Source organism: Eumetopias jubatus, unplaced genomic scaffold, assembly GCF_037043125.1.
Source record: "Eumetopias jubatus isolate StellerSeaLion01/CBP00866 unplaced genomic scaffold, mEumJub1_p1.0 scaffold_9, whole genome shotgun sequence".
Lineage (NCBI taxonomy): Eukaryota > Metazoa > Chordata > Mammalia > Carnivora > Otariidae > Eumetopias > Eumetopias jubatus.
This window is the reverse complement of record NW_028274815.1, coordinates 26750013-26764388: the sequence shown is the minus strand read 5'-3', so window position 1 is coordinate 26764388 and position 14376 is coordinate 26750013. Positions and strand designations below refer to the sequence as shown.

The 14376-nt window shown below is 36.0% G+C and overlaps 1 protein-coding gene and 1 pseudogene across 8 annotated transcripts in view; one reads left to right on the top strand and one right to left on the bottom strand.

The window, feature by feature from the left end:
* The window catches only part of BIRC6 (baculoviral IAP repeat containing 6), a 231373-nt gene that overhangs the window by 131376 nt on the left and 85621 nt on the right, over positions 1-14376 (bottom strand). For 5 of the 8 annotated variants that reach the window (XR_015768921.1, XM_028117286.2, XM_028117287.2 and 2 more), the window contains exons 23-26: positions 11937-12083; positions 2049-2236; positions 945-1268; positions 610-709 (exon numbers count right to left, since the gene is read on the bottom strand). Coding sequence is in view for 7 of the 8 variants with exons in the window: in XM_028117286.2 (XP_027973087.2) it covers positions 610-709; positions 945-1268; positions 2049-2236; positions 11937-12083 (759 nt within the window). In the remaining variant the exon portion in view is untranslated. The remainder of the gene's footprint in view (positions 1-609; positions 710-944; positions 1269-2048; positions 2237-11936; positions 12084-14376) is intronic. The other 3 variants (XM_028117289.2, XM_088026385.1, XM_088026386.1) reach the window with 2 other exon arrangements.
* Positions 8137-8619, top strand: LOC114219708 (large ribosomal subunit protein uL23 pseudogene; annotated as a pseudogene).

Here is a 14376-nt window from a genome sequence, read left to right as displayed (position 1 = left end):
GAAGGATTCTGTTGAATTCTGCTGCAGCTCAAGGTCAGAACTAACAGTTTGGTAGGATTATAAGGTTAAAATTGCCCATAGTTTATTATGTAAACGTGCTCTAATTGAAAGCACCTATCCCATTCACAGGTCACTAGCACAGAAGTATGACTACAAACTTGGGTAAAATTTGAATTATCAAGACCATGGAGTGTTATTAATCTTACTCAGTTATTAAGATCAGCAGTAATTCTATCTGCTATTTTCTGGAAATGGTTTCAACACCAGAGTGCTGGTCGTAGGATATTGAAGTGTAATTTCTAGTGTCAAGATAATTGAGCAGCTACAATGGAAGTAGGTACTTATGTCCATCACAGTTCAACAGGCAAGATTCACATACAGGTCAGATTCAGAGTCTGGATAAAACGAGCCACCCTACCCAGCAGCACTCCTGCATTCAACATGCTGAGCACACAGATAAGCCTCATATAGTGCTTATTCTTGGTAAAATGTACTTACCCGGGAACAGATGGGCTTTATTTGCAAAGGAAAATCAAACTACAGAATATTAAGATTCAAAGGGCTGACAGACGAGGCAAGAAAAAACATTTTAAGAAAGTTGAAGATTACCTGAATGCATTCGCTCTATAATAATGGACTGGTGGGGTGGAGGTTGAAGAAAATGTGAAGCATGAGAAATTGCAAGAGCTAGACCAGAACCAAGTGGATTCTAGAAAAGAAAAAAGTATAACTCTATATTGATATTACTCTTGCTCTATACAAGCTAATAGCCATAATATCAAACTAACAAGTCTCATTTCCTGATATATATTCTGTAGTACTATAAACAATCTAATTTGATGTATCAAGTTGGTATAAGAAAAGTTTGCCTTCTCAGGTTAGCATATACATCAAAATAATTTTAAATGTCTAAGCGAACACCTACTTAAAATACAATAATTTACCATTCTGGACTTGCTGGAATTTTTGTTATGTGCAGCAAGATTGACTGTTGGGGGATCAATAACTGAGCCTGGGAAAAGCTGTGCAAGCTCGGCATTAATCACAACAGAAACGGCTTCATTGGGCGGGGTGAGTGGTGGAGTCATAAACAGTGGTGTTGTCTTTGGAGTGGGTGGAATAACATCCGATGGGTGGATGAAGAAGCCGGGGGCCGCCGCCGGGTTGGACGGCACGGAGTTGTGAACGGGGCCTACTGCGGAGGCAGCTGACGCCGCGGCAGCGGCTGCAGCCGTCGTCTGATGCAACTTGGCTTCCAGCTTGGCTTTCTGCAAAACAAGTAAAAGCCACAACATATAGACCACTCCTGCCTGCACAAACTGTGGGGAGTACTACCCAGGAAAAGAGCTTACGGAGATAAACATGGTCTGATGAACTAGATCTTAGCAAAAGAAAAGTGAAATTAGATTAAAAAATGGACCCAACATGAATTGAGTATTTCTTCGCTATATTAACTTCATTAAATATCTGATATATAATTTCCTGTGTCTTAGGGACCAAGGACTTCCACAAAGCAAAGGTGGAAAGGAAGAAGACCACATAAATGTAAATAAGGAAACAAAATTCTCCTCAAAGCAAAATATTAACAGGAGGAGGAAGATTCTCATGGTGCCTAACCTAATATAATGTCACCTACAATCACACAGACTGCATTTAGACCACGATGAAATCGCCAAAGCATCTGCCATTATTACTAAATTTTAATCCACGTGAATTCAATTCATCTCTAAAACGTTTCAGGATCTCCAATCCGTAAAAATTCTAATTGGTAACTCTAACGTTTGACCAACAGTGTTGAAACAGATAGATTTTACTTAGAGACTGCCCCCCCAAAATACCAACTCTATTCCTTCAGATATTTATCAAATAAAATTTATTTTTTAAAATTTAGATATATCGCAAAGACGTTACCTCCATTTTTGTAGAAACTGATTAGCTCACATCGGTCAACCTACTTTCCTTTACGAAAATAATGGTCATTTTTACAGTACTTTTTCAGCTTTTGAAGTTTAGAGACAGCATGAACAAAGAGCCAAAGAGTCTCCAACCTGTTGCTGAAGCTTCAAAAGCTGCTGCTGTTTCTCTTGCAGCACCTGCAGCTGTTGCTCGGCTGACGCCATTGCATGAGAGAGAGACTGCAAAGCTACCTGGGCTGCTGAACTCAGGGCTGTCGAAGCTTCCCCAACTGTCCCCGATGACAGTCCACCTACTGCAGGAGTAACCCCGAAGGAACTCACTGGCATAAGACAAGGGGGGAGAAAAGGGATGAGGAAAAGGTTCATAGAAACATATTCCAAGTATACTATTTTGACATTAAGACTCCAGTTTCATTTTAAAAGGTAAGAATCTATAGAGTATCAATAGAAAAATCTTAATGGTAAAAGCATACTGATTGATAATAACAGTATTCAAGTTTAAGGAATCCAGGAACTACTTCCAAATCAAAGAAAAATTAGTATGGTTTTGAACTTAAAATATTTTCAGCATATAAAAAATTTCATTTAATATGGTTAAAATAAAAACACAAAATGAGAGTAATCTTATTATACAATTTGAGCATAACAAATAAACTGAAATTTGCTTTACTAAGTTTTCCTTTGGCAATACTTCCTTCTCCCTCCCCCCAAAGCTCAAAAAAACCTTCAATTATACGAACATCATTTTAAAAATCTGATGATACCTTATTTCCTCATTTTAAAGCATAGCCTAGATGGAGTCTGGCCCACAGAGAATATGTAAAGCAATGTTTCCTACCAAATGCTCCCCAGAACTCTAATATGGAGAGAAATATGTCTGATTTGACCTATGTCAAATAATTCTGGCACATACTGCTTAGTCATGAACATCATCATCCTTTTTTTTCTTCCCCTCAAGATTTTGTTTATTTATTTGACAGAGAGAGACACAGGGAAAGAGGGAACACAAGCAGGCGGAGTGGGAGATGGAGAAGCAGGCGGGAACTGATGCAGGGCTCGATCCCAGGACCCTGGGATCATGACCTGAGCTGAAGGCAGACGCTTAACCAACTGAGCCACCCAAGCGTCCCGAAAATTAAAGACTGTATGAAATTCCTATAAGTTGAATAATTTCTTTCACTTTCCTTTTCAGTGTTACTCAAATATCCATTGTAAAAATCACTCTTTCTCCATTAAATATTTACCAGTATTTGTGGAAAACATTTTAGAAAAATCTAAGATAAAAGCTTAATTTCACAACTTAATGAAAGAGGTCACCACAAAATAAGAAGGTCAAATTCAATAACAGCATTAACATTGATATTATAACAGGCCTTTACTAGAAAGTTATATTGGGGAAGGATAACCGCTACAATAGTAGGAAATGTTTAGTGTGCATTACCATGTGACGCTGTCTTAATTAATTACATATTCAATAGATGAACAACCCTGAAAAGCAGATACTCTGCTCTGTTTCTGTTTAACTAAGAACTCTGTTTCTTAGTTAATGGCTCAGAGAAGTTACCTGTAGAGCTCACAGTGGCAGAACTAGAGTTGGAACCAAGGACTATGGGAAACCAAAGCCAATGGGAGGGCACAGCGCTAAGCACGGAACTAACATCAACTCATTTCATCTTGGCAATGGCACACAGGGTAGGTACTACAGTTATCCCACTTTACAGGTAATGAATCAAAAGCTGAGGGAAAACATTTGCTCATAAATACCTGAAAAGGTGGGCGGAAAACAACACGCAGGTATCTGACAGCCTATTTTAACATCTAACAATGCTGTACTGTGCCAGGATTCAAAAAAAACTATTAAAAAAATTAAGCTCTAATCAACAAGATAGCAATAAATGAAACTGTACATAGCCTCTTACAATTAAAAGTGTCAACTTAAAAAAAAAAAAAACCCACACATTTATTACAGAACAGCCATACTACACTTAACCTTCAAGAATCCAACTACACAAGCATGGTCAAAGAAAAGAGCAATCATAACTCTCATAAGCTATGTAACCCAAAATGAAATATATCCGCTTCATCAAATGGTCCACCAAAGAGGAATAATTATTAGACTTACTGAAGCAGTGATATTGTACTTGTACTTTTTGGGTCATTAAAGTAATTTTCAATATTAACCATATGGAGTTTAGCCCTTTACTCACTTTAAGATCCAATGCTTGAATAATACTTATGAGGAAATGAATTAAGGCACCAGAAACACATAAGAGACATAAACAATCCAAAAGAAATGTCATCTTACTACCACAAAATTTAAAAATCTTTTGCCCAGTCTGAGTTTTCAGGATCTTTTTTATTTTGATACTAGGGGCCTCAAAAACCAGATATAAAAATAATGGAGATGAGAACAAAATAAAAATGACTATGACCACCTTTTTCAGTATCATGTAGGAAGCCTTAGAAAGCACAAAAGAGCAAGAAAAAGAAGTAAATTTTATAATGATTAGGAAAACACTAAAGAAAAACTCCTAACAGATGCCATGATTGTGTCCATAAAAAGTCCTTAAGAATCTACAAACTATAAGAATTAGTAAGCTAATATAGCAGTATCAGCACATATGAGATTAATATGCACAAATCAATTATATTTCTATACACCACCAACCAAAAAAATGGAAATAAAATTCAGAAAAATATCACTTATAATAGCATTAAAAAAATCACATAGCTAGGGATTAATCTAAAAAAGATGTGCAAAACATCAACAGTGAAAACTAAAAAACATCTCATGGAGTAACTGAAGACCTAAATATACTAAATACACCATGTTAATGAAGTAAAAGGCTTAATATTTTTTTTTAATTTTATTTATTTATTTGACAGAGACAGACAGCGAGAGAAGGAACACAAGCAGGGGGAGTGGGAGAGGGAGAAGCCGGCTTCCTGCTGAGCAGGGAGCCCGATGCAGGGCTCGCTCGATCCCAGGACCCTGGGATCATGACCTGAGCCGAAGGCAGACGCTTAATGACTGAGCCACCCAGGTGCCCCATAAAAGGCTTAATAGTCAGATGTCAATTTCCCCGAACTGATTTATATTCAAATTCTAAAAAAAAAATAATACTAATAAGCTTTTTGGTGTATAAATTGTCAAGCTGATTCGAAAATTTAAATGGAAATACAGAGATCTAATGTACAGCATCCTGATAATTAATAATGCTGTATTATACACCTGAAAGTTGCTAAGAGTAGTCTTAAATGTTTTCTCCACAGAAAAAGAACAGGTAATTACATGACAGGACAGAGGTATTAGCTAATACTATAGTGGTAATCATTTTATAATATATAAATGTATCAAACCAATACATTGTACACCTTAAACTTGCTCAATATTGTATGTCAATTATATCTCAATAAAACTGGAGAAAAATGGAAATAAAAAAGACATAGAAGCTTTAAGAAAAACAAAAAGAAGAAAAGTGGTGGATTCCACTTCTAAGTATATACTCAAGAACTGAAAACACAAAAATGTACACAAATATGCTGCATGGCAGTATTTTTCTTAACAGACAAAAAGAAGTAACAACCCAAATGCCTGCTAACTTCTCAGCAGATAAACAAAAGGAGGTATATACAAGTTGTTTTAAAAGTGGTACATCCATACAATGGAATACTATTTAGTCATAAAAAGAAATGATGTACTGATACATGCTAAGTGGATGAAACATGAAAACATATTAAGTGAAAGAAGCCAGACAAAAGGGCCACAAACTATATGATTCCACATTTATATCAAATGTATGGGGTAGGCAAATCCATAGAAAAACAACACAGATTCGTGACAGCCAGGTGATGGCGGGGAAAGGGAAACTGGGAATGACTGCTAATGACTATGCAATCTCTTTTGTGGAGTAATGGAAATATTCTGGAATTACACTGATAATGACACTGCACAACAAGCTTTATATCAATCTTTAAAATCTACCAAAAAAGAAGGAAAAAAAAAATAAAACCCTGGCGAATGTATACTATAAGATTTCAAGGCTTAATATAAAGTTGTAATAATGAAGACAATTAGGTACTGGCATAAGGCTAGACAAATTGAACAATGGAAAAAAACAGACCCACGCCAACAGCAGAGACATGATTTCTAACAGAGGTAACACTGCAGTAGAGTGTTAAGAAGGGTGTTTTTTCCCCATAAATAATTACATAGAAGATAGAATTAGTAAACCAACATGAATTAGAAAAAAATACCCATACATAGTAAAAGGAGAGATTAAAAAAATGAGAATTATATCATTTATACTGATGAGGTGTAACACACATGGAACTGCTATGGTGGTAATCACTCTATAATATATAAATGCATCAAACCAATAAATTATACACCTTAAACACACATGAAAATTAGAAATACAAAAAGAGTGAAGATAGAAAACAAGCCAGAAACAATGTTTGCACAGTTAATGGCTGAGATATTTCTAAAGCTGAAAGAAGGTATTAAGTAAGAATTCAAGAAGCCTTATGAATCCTGAGCAGGATAAATACAAATGAAACGGGATACAGCAACATCATAGAAAAATGCTAAAAAAGGGGTGGGGGAGGGAGGCCTGGGTGGCTCAGTCAGTTAAGCGTCTGCCTGTGTGGCTCAGGTCATGATCTCAGGGTCCTGGGATGGAGTCCCACATCAGGCTCCTGCTCAGCAGGAAGCCTGCTTCTCCCTCTCCTTCTCCCTCTGCCACTTCCCCTACTTGTGCACTCTCTCTCTCTCTCTGACAAATGAATGAATGAATAAAACCTTTAAAATTAAAAAAGGGGCGGTGGGGGAAAGTAGAAGAAGACAATATGAATGAATCTCAAAAACAGCTTGAGAACTTACAGTTACCTTAAAAGAGGAATTATAAGACCAACATGTAAGGTCTAACAAACACAGTGTAAGCTAAAATATAATCTTTAAATCACTAAGAGAAATAATAGCTAGAATTTTATGTCAAAATACACTTCAAGAATGAAGAGGACACCTCTAAATCTAATAAGCCAAATGTAAAATGTATTGTTATGACAGTCAGGCAAATTTAATTATGTATGAGAAACAGAGCATAACATGGAACTGATTATGCTAATTTATTTGGTTATGATAAAAATGCATCTGGATTAATTATAGTTTGTATTACGATAAAAAATGGCATCAGTTATTATAGAGAATATCCACATTGTTTAAGGTTATATATGTGTTTTATATATATATATATACATATATATATATATAAAGGAAAAAAGATATACTATCTAGGATTCCTTTTGAAGTACTTCAACAAAGAAAAAGAAGAGTTAAAAGAAATGTGAAAAATATCAATAATATCGGAATCTGGATAATGACTGTGTAGTTCGTTCATCTAATTATTTTAAATGAAAATTTCCCCCCAGAAGCTAAGCTTATTCATCATCAGTAGACAAGAACAAAGAGAGAATTTACAGAATACTTTTCAAACAAAGAAAATCATACTTGATTTCAGTTCAAAAGCAAAGAAAGGAAAAGAGGATGAAATGGAATTATAAGATAAATCCAAATGAACACTGAATATAAAAAACTATAATAATGTATTTGGGAATAAAAATACACATAAAATTAAGGTATAAAATCACAACACCATCTAAATCAGGAAGGTGACAACTATTCTAGATATTTGCACTGTATAGTACAAAAAGCAGTTGGACTTCTGAATACCAAAGGTATGTGTATATTATGATCCCTGGGATAACTGCCAAAAATAGTAAAAAGTAGAAAAATAGCCCAATAAAAATATAAAAACCCAAAAGAAGAAGGAAAGAGAAAAACATGTAACTGGCAAAAGGAGAAATCTAATGCTTGTATATTAAAAACATAGCAAATTTAAATACAGATACACTAGTAATTACATTAAATGTAAATAAATACTCCAACTGAAAGACAAAGTATCAGACCGGAATAAAAAAAAAAACAACCACAGGGGTGCCTGGGTGACTCAGTCCTTAAGTGTCTGCCTTTGGCTCAGGTCATGGTCCCAGGGTCCTGGGATCGAGCCCTGCATCGGGCTCCCTGCTCAGCAGGAAGCCGGCTTCTCCCTCTCCCACTCCCCCTGCTTGTATTCCTGCTCCCACTCTCTCTCTGTCACTCTTACTCTCTGTCAAATACATAAATTTTTTTTTTTAAAGGCAACTACAAGCTTTTACAAAGATGGCGCCGAAGGCTAAGAAGGAAGCCCCTGCCCCTCCCAAAGCCGAAGCCAAAGCAAAGGCTTTGAAGGCCAAGAAAGCGGTGCTGAAAGGCGTCCACAGTCACAAAAAAAAGAAAATCCGCACGTCACCTACGTTCCGACGACCCAAGACACTGCGTCTGCGGAGGCAGCCCAAATATCCTCAAAAGACCGCCCCCAGGAGAAACAAGCTTGATCACTATGCCATCAAGTTCCCCCTGACCGCTGAGTCAGCCATGAAGAAAATAGAAGACAACAACACACTTGTGTTCATTGTGGATGTCAAGGCCAATAAGCACCAGATCAAACAGGCTGTGAAGAAGCTCTACGACATTGACGTGGCCAAGGTCAACACCTTGATCAGGCCTGATGGAGAGAAGAAGGCATATGTTCAACTGGCTCCTGACTATGATGCTTTGGATGTTGCCAACAAAATTGGAATCATCTAAACTCAGTCCAGCTAGCTAAATCTAAATTAAATTTTTTTCACCAAAAAAAAAAAAAGGCAACTACAAGCTGCTTATGAAAGAATAAATTCAAAGTAAAAAGAAGGAAACATGTTTATCATACAAATAGTAACCAAAAGAAAAAATGATAGAAAGTATATAAATATTAAACACAGTAACTTTAGGAAAAACAGCTAGCAGAGATAAAGAGATAATTCCTAATGATGAAAGATTAAATTCACAAGAAAGATACAAGCATTCTAAACTTGTATGGTAGTTTCAGAATACATAAAATAGAGACTGATGAAACTCAAACAGCCACCTCCACAGGTGCTGCAACAAGAATTTAACATACTGATCTTATGAACTAAAAGAAACCAAGGAGTTAATCAATAAAGACAGAGAATTTGAGGAACACAATTAGCAAATTTGCCTAAACGGACGGAGTACACTTCACCAACAAGTACAGAGTAAACATTATTGTCATGTATTCATGGAATATTTATAAAAACTGATCCTCTACAATTCCCAACACAGTGTACAAGACTGACAGAGTAATTTTTGACCCTATAGCAATTTAAATAAAAATCAATAGCAAGATAACTAGGAAATCCTCATACATTTGGAAATTAAGAAGTACATTTCTGTAATGTTACTTCCTAAAGTCGAATATACGGAAAACCTATGAAACAGCAAATCAACTTGTACATTCATATCCAAGAAAATAATATATCCAGTAGCACTAAAAGCATCACAATGGAACAACCCAAATAGCAATCAATAGTACACTAATCAAGAGTAGACACATAGGGGCGCCTGGGTGGCTCAGTCATTAAGCGTCTGCCTTCGGCTCAGGTCATGATCCCAGGGTCCTGGGATCGAGCCTCACACTGCGCTCCCTGCTCCGCGGGAAACCTGCTTCTCCCTCTCCCACTCCCCCTGCTTGTGTTCCCTCTCTCGCTGTGTCTCTCTCTGCCAAATAAATAAAATCTAAAAAAAAAGAGTAAACACATAAATTTTGTTTTATGCAGACAAGAGAATCTTAAATAGCAATGAAAAAGAACCAAGTAACTGCATGCACTGATACAGATGAATTTAACAATAACAACACTGAACAGAAGGCAGATCAAAAAATACATAAAAACAAATTTATATTATAAAGGCTCTAGTCAACCAGCGATCAGAAATGCATAATTAAGTGATTATACAATGAAACAAACAAAAACCAAGAAATGATTACTCTAAAAGTTAGGACAATGTTTACCTTTTAGAGAGCGAGAGAGAAATAAGTGGAAGGGGACATGAAGATACCATTTAGAGGGCTGGATATATTATTTTTTGATTTGGTGGTCACATGGACAGTTTGTTTTGTCATAAACTGCTGGTTATACAATTGTTTTCTGCATTTTTTCATAAGAGCATCATATTTCACAATTAACATGTTTCAAAAAAAGTAAATAAGAAGTTGAGAGACTGTAGTCACCTTTAAGCACCTTACGACCACCAGTCAAGACTTTGCCCTAACATTTAATAAAAATTCGTCTGCTGGTGGTGGTTTCATTTATGGGCAAAATACAGATAATGATTACTTGTATAGGCACACTATCTTTGGAAATTAAAGAAACTGGTTCCAGGGACGCCTGCCTGGGTGGCTCAGTTGGTTAAGCAACTGCCTTTGGCTCAGGTCATGATCCTGGAGTCCCGGGATCAAGTCCGGCATCGGGCTCCCTGCTCAGCAGAGTCTGCTTCTCCCTCTGACCCTTCCCCCCCTCATGTGCTCTCTCTCTCTCTCATTCTCTCTCTCTCAAATAAATAAATAACATCTTTTAAAAAAATGATACTGGTTCCACTGCTTGCTTTATAGGAGAGGAAAGGGAGTGTGAAGAATACTTCTCTTTTTCGAACCTACTCTTAAATCTGTTATAAAATCTCATACCTTCTAAAAGCATTACTTACTCAAACACATTAATTTTAGACCCTTAATTTCAAAACAGTTCCAAGAAAGAGTGTGATTTGTAACAAAAGAGTTCTCTGAAAATTCAATTTCTTATCACGTATTTTTCTATTCCAGTGTACATGTATGTCTCTACAAAATGACTATAACAATCCAAGAAAACAAACACAAAATTTCATCCTTTTGGCATCCCTATATAAGAGAAAGATTAGATTTTAATTGAAAACTTCATGTAAATTACATAAGCCAAAGATTTCACTTAGTGGTTACTTCCACGATCAGAAGACATAAGATGATTCTGAATTTAAAAAGGCACTTGAAGAACTGGTAATTTCCTTTTAAAACCCTTCTTAAGGGGCACCTGGATGGCTCAGATGGTTAAGCGTCTGCCTTCGGCTCAGATCATGATCCCAGTGTCCTGGGATCGAGCCCCACATCGGGCTCCCTGCTAAGCAGGGAGCCTGCTTCTCTCTCTCTCCCTCTGCCTGAGGCTCCCCCTGCTTGTGCTCTCTGTCAAATAAATAAAATCTTAAAAAAAAAAAATCCTTAAGATTAAATTTTTTGTAGCTTCTCAAACTGTTTTTACTTTCTGTTACACTGCTGATGAAAACAAAAAGAAATCCACAAAGCACAAAACCACCAAGAGCTGAATTCACTCAAGACAATATTCACACTCTTCTGTGACTGTAAGATAAAGATAAAACCATATCCAATGTTTTTAATTATAAAAATTTCAATTATTTGCACCAGGACAGAAGTATAAATATTGACCCTATGATGTAAAGGGAAAAAAATCACAGAAAAGAAGGTATATAAAAAAACAAAGTTCCCACTGATTCATTTAAAACACCAATAATATGACATATTCAACACTTTCGAATATTGGTTCATATATCTGAAGTTGCTTTAAAATATCTAGAAAAATAATATTCCCTCTTCACTCTTCTCAACCTTCTCAAAGATATTATATACTGTGAGCTTTAAATATTCCATTAGTTTTAAATGTAAGAAATAACATTATGATGCCAAAACTACACATAAGGCTGGCCAACAGTTGAGGAGAGTTGAGGCTAGGTAAAGGAAATGTAGTCTATCATACTTTTCCCTTTACTTTTGTTATGTTTGATATTTTCCAAATTAAAGGGCTTCTAAAAATGTACACACATAAAAACAAATGGAGTTAAGACAGTGTTTTAGAAGGTAGGAAAAAAACTATAAATTGCTTATGATTTTCCCCCGTATTAATAAGCTTCTATTTAACATAACACCAAAGGAAATTACATATAATATAAACTGATATTTAAGTACTTAAAATCACTTTGATTTCACTTCTGCATAAAACGTATGATAGAAAGAGTGAATAATAAAAGAAGGTATATACCAGTAAACGTACTTGCATCATCCCTTTCTATTCTGGTGCCATCACTAGTTGACACACAAGTAAAGTGCAGGGGTTCAACTTCTAGAAGTCCAGTGAGAGATGTGAAACTACCTTCGGCAGCTGTGCAACTACTGACCTTTCCATTTCCTGTTAAAGAGACAAGTTTTATGCTATGTAAATTAATTTTTAAAAGGCAATAGTCATATGGAAAATCATAACTGCTACTTCAATTTCCATTAGAGAAGATAAATAAACACACAACCCTTATACAGTGCTTCCACAAAGGACATGGGATAAAGAAAACTAACAAACAGAAGATACTTGTTTCCAAGCTGCAAAAGCAGAGTTGCATAAAAGCAACTTAGTGGCCATTCACATTAATGTGAAACAATAACAAGTGATCTGGATTTTAAATGAGGAAAAAAGAATGAAATAAGGTAAAAAAAATGAAAATAAATAACAAATAAGTCAAATCAAAAAATGGGCAGAAGACATGAACAGACACTTCTCTGAAGAAGACATACAAATGGCTAACAGATACATGAAAAAATGTTCATCATCATTAGCCATCAGGGAAATTCAAATCAAAACCACATTGAGATACCACCTTACACCAGTTAGAATGGCAAAAATTGACATTTTTGTCAATTTTGTGACAAACAACAAATGTTGGAGAGGTTGTGGAGAAAGGGGAACCCTCTTACACTGTTGGTGGGAATGCAAGTTGGTACAGCCACTTTGGAAAACAGGGTGGAGGTGCCTCAAAAAAATTAAAAATAGAGCTACCCTATGATTCAGCAATTGCACTCCTGGGTATTTACCCCAAAGACACAGATGTAGTGAAAAGAAGGGCCATATGCACCCCAATGTTCATAGCAGCAATGTCCGCAATAGCCGAACTGTGGAAGGAGCTGAGATGCTGTTCAACAGACGAATGGATAAAGAAGATGGGGTCCATATATACAATGGAATATTACTCAGCCATCAGAAAGGATGAACACCCAACTTTTACATCCACATGGATGGGACTGGAGGAGATTATGCTAAGTGAAATAAGTCCAGCAGAGAAAGTCAATTATCATATGGTTTCACTTATTCATGGAACATAAGGAATGTCATGGAGGACATTAGGAGAAGGAAGGGAAAAATGAAGAGGGGGAAATCGGAGGGAGAGAGGAACCATGAGAGACTATGGACTCTAAGAAACAAACAGGGTTCTAGAGGGGAGGGGGGAGGGGGGATGGGTTAGCCCGGTGATGGGTATTAAGGAGGCACGTACTGCATGGAGCACTGGGTGTTATACGGAAACAATGGATCGTGGGTCACCACATCAAAAACTAATGATGTATTGTATGGTGACTAACATAACATAATAAAATTAAAAAAAAAGCAGAGTTGCATAAAAGCAACTCAGTGGCCATTCACATTAATATGAAACAGTAACAAGTGATTTAGATTTTAAATGAGGAAAAAATAATGAACCAGCTACTAATATTAGCTATTATACAATCTGTTAAGAATGCATAAAATCAGAATACATTATTTCACATCAACTGTGTAAATATGACACCAAGTAAAAACTGAAGAAACATTCTAAAATATTACCAAGATTTATCTATAAATACATCTTTGTATTTTGTATATATTATCAATTTTAGAACGAGGCCTACTACATTATAATCATGAAAATACATCTGACCCTTGAACAATGCTGAGGCTGGGGTGCCAGCCAAGCTCACAGGCAAAAATCCACATATAACTTTTGACACCCCCAAAACTTAACTACTTCTATCCTACTGTTGACCAGAAGCCTTACAGATAACAGTTGATTAGCATATAATTTTCATGTTATATGTATTATACACTTTATTCTTACAATAAAGCTAGAGAAAAGAAAATGTTAGTAAGAAAATCATAAAGTGAAAATACTTTTAAGTACTGTACTCTATTTATCGAAAATAATTCCACATATAAGTGGACCCGCACAGTTCAAACCCATGTCGTTTAAGTTAGCCTATGTAGTTGAAAAGAATTAAAATAATTCACATGATCACAAGTATGTGAACTGTAAAACCACAGCAAGACGACAAGACAGAAGAACACAAAAGAATTAAAAGTGTTATGTGGTATGGGGGAAAGGGGTTATTATCAGTACTGTCCCAATTTTCTGGAATTAGCACTGCTTTAAACAGAATTCTTTAATAGATAAAATTAAACAAAAACCAAAGATGGAAAGAATGGGGAGATACAAGACTATCAACATCTGAAGGACTAAATTAAATGCAAGACTAAATTGTCATAACATCTCCCACTTTTCATGCACAACATAGGACCTGACACATGTTAAAAAAAAAAAAAGTATTTATTGAGCACTTAATACTAGACATGAGAAATACACGAGAAAAGGACAGGCCCCAGTTCTCATTAAACACCTACTCTG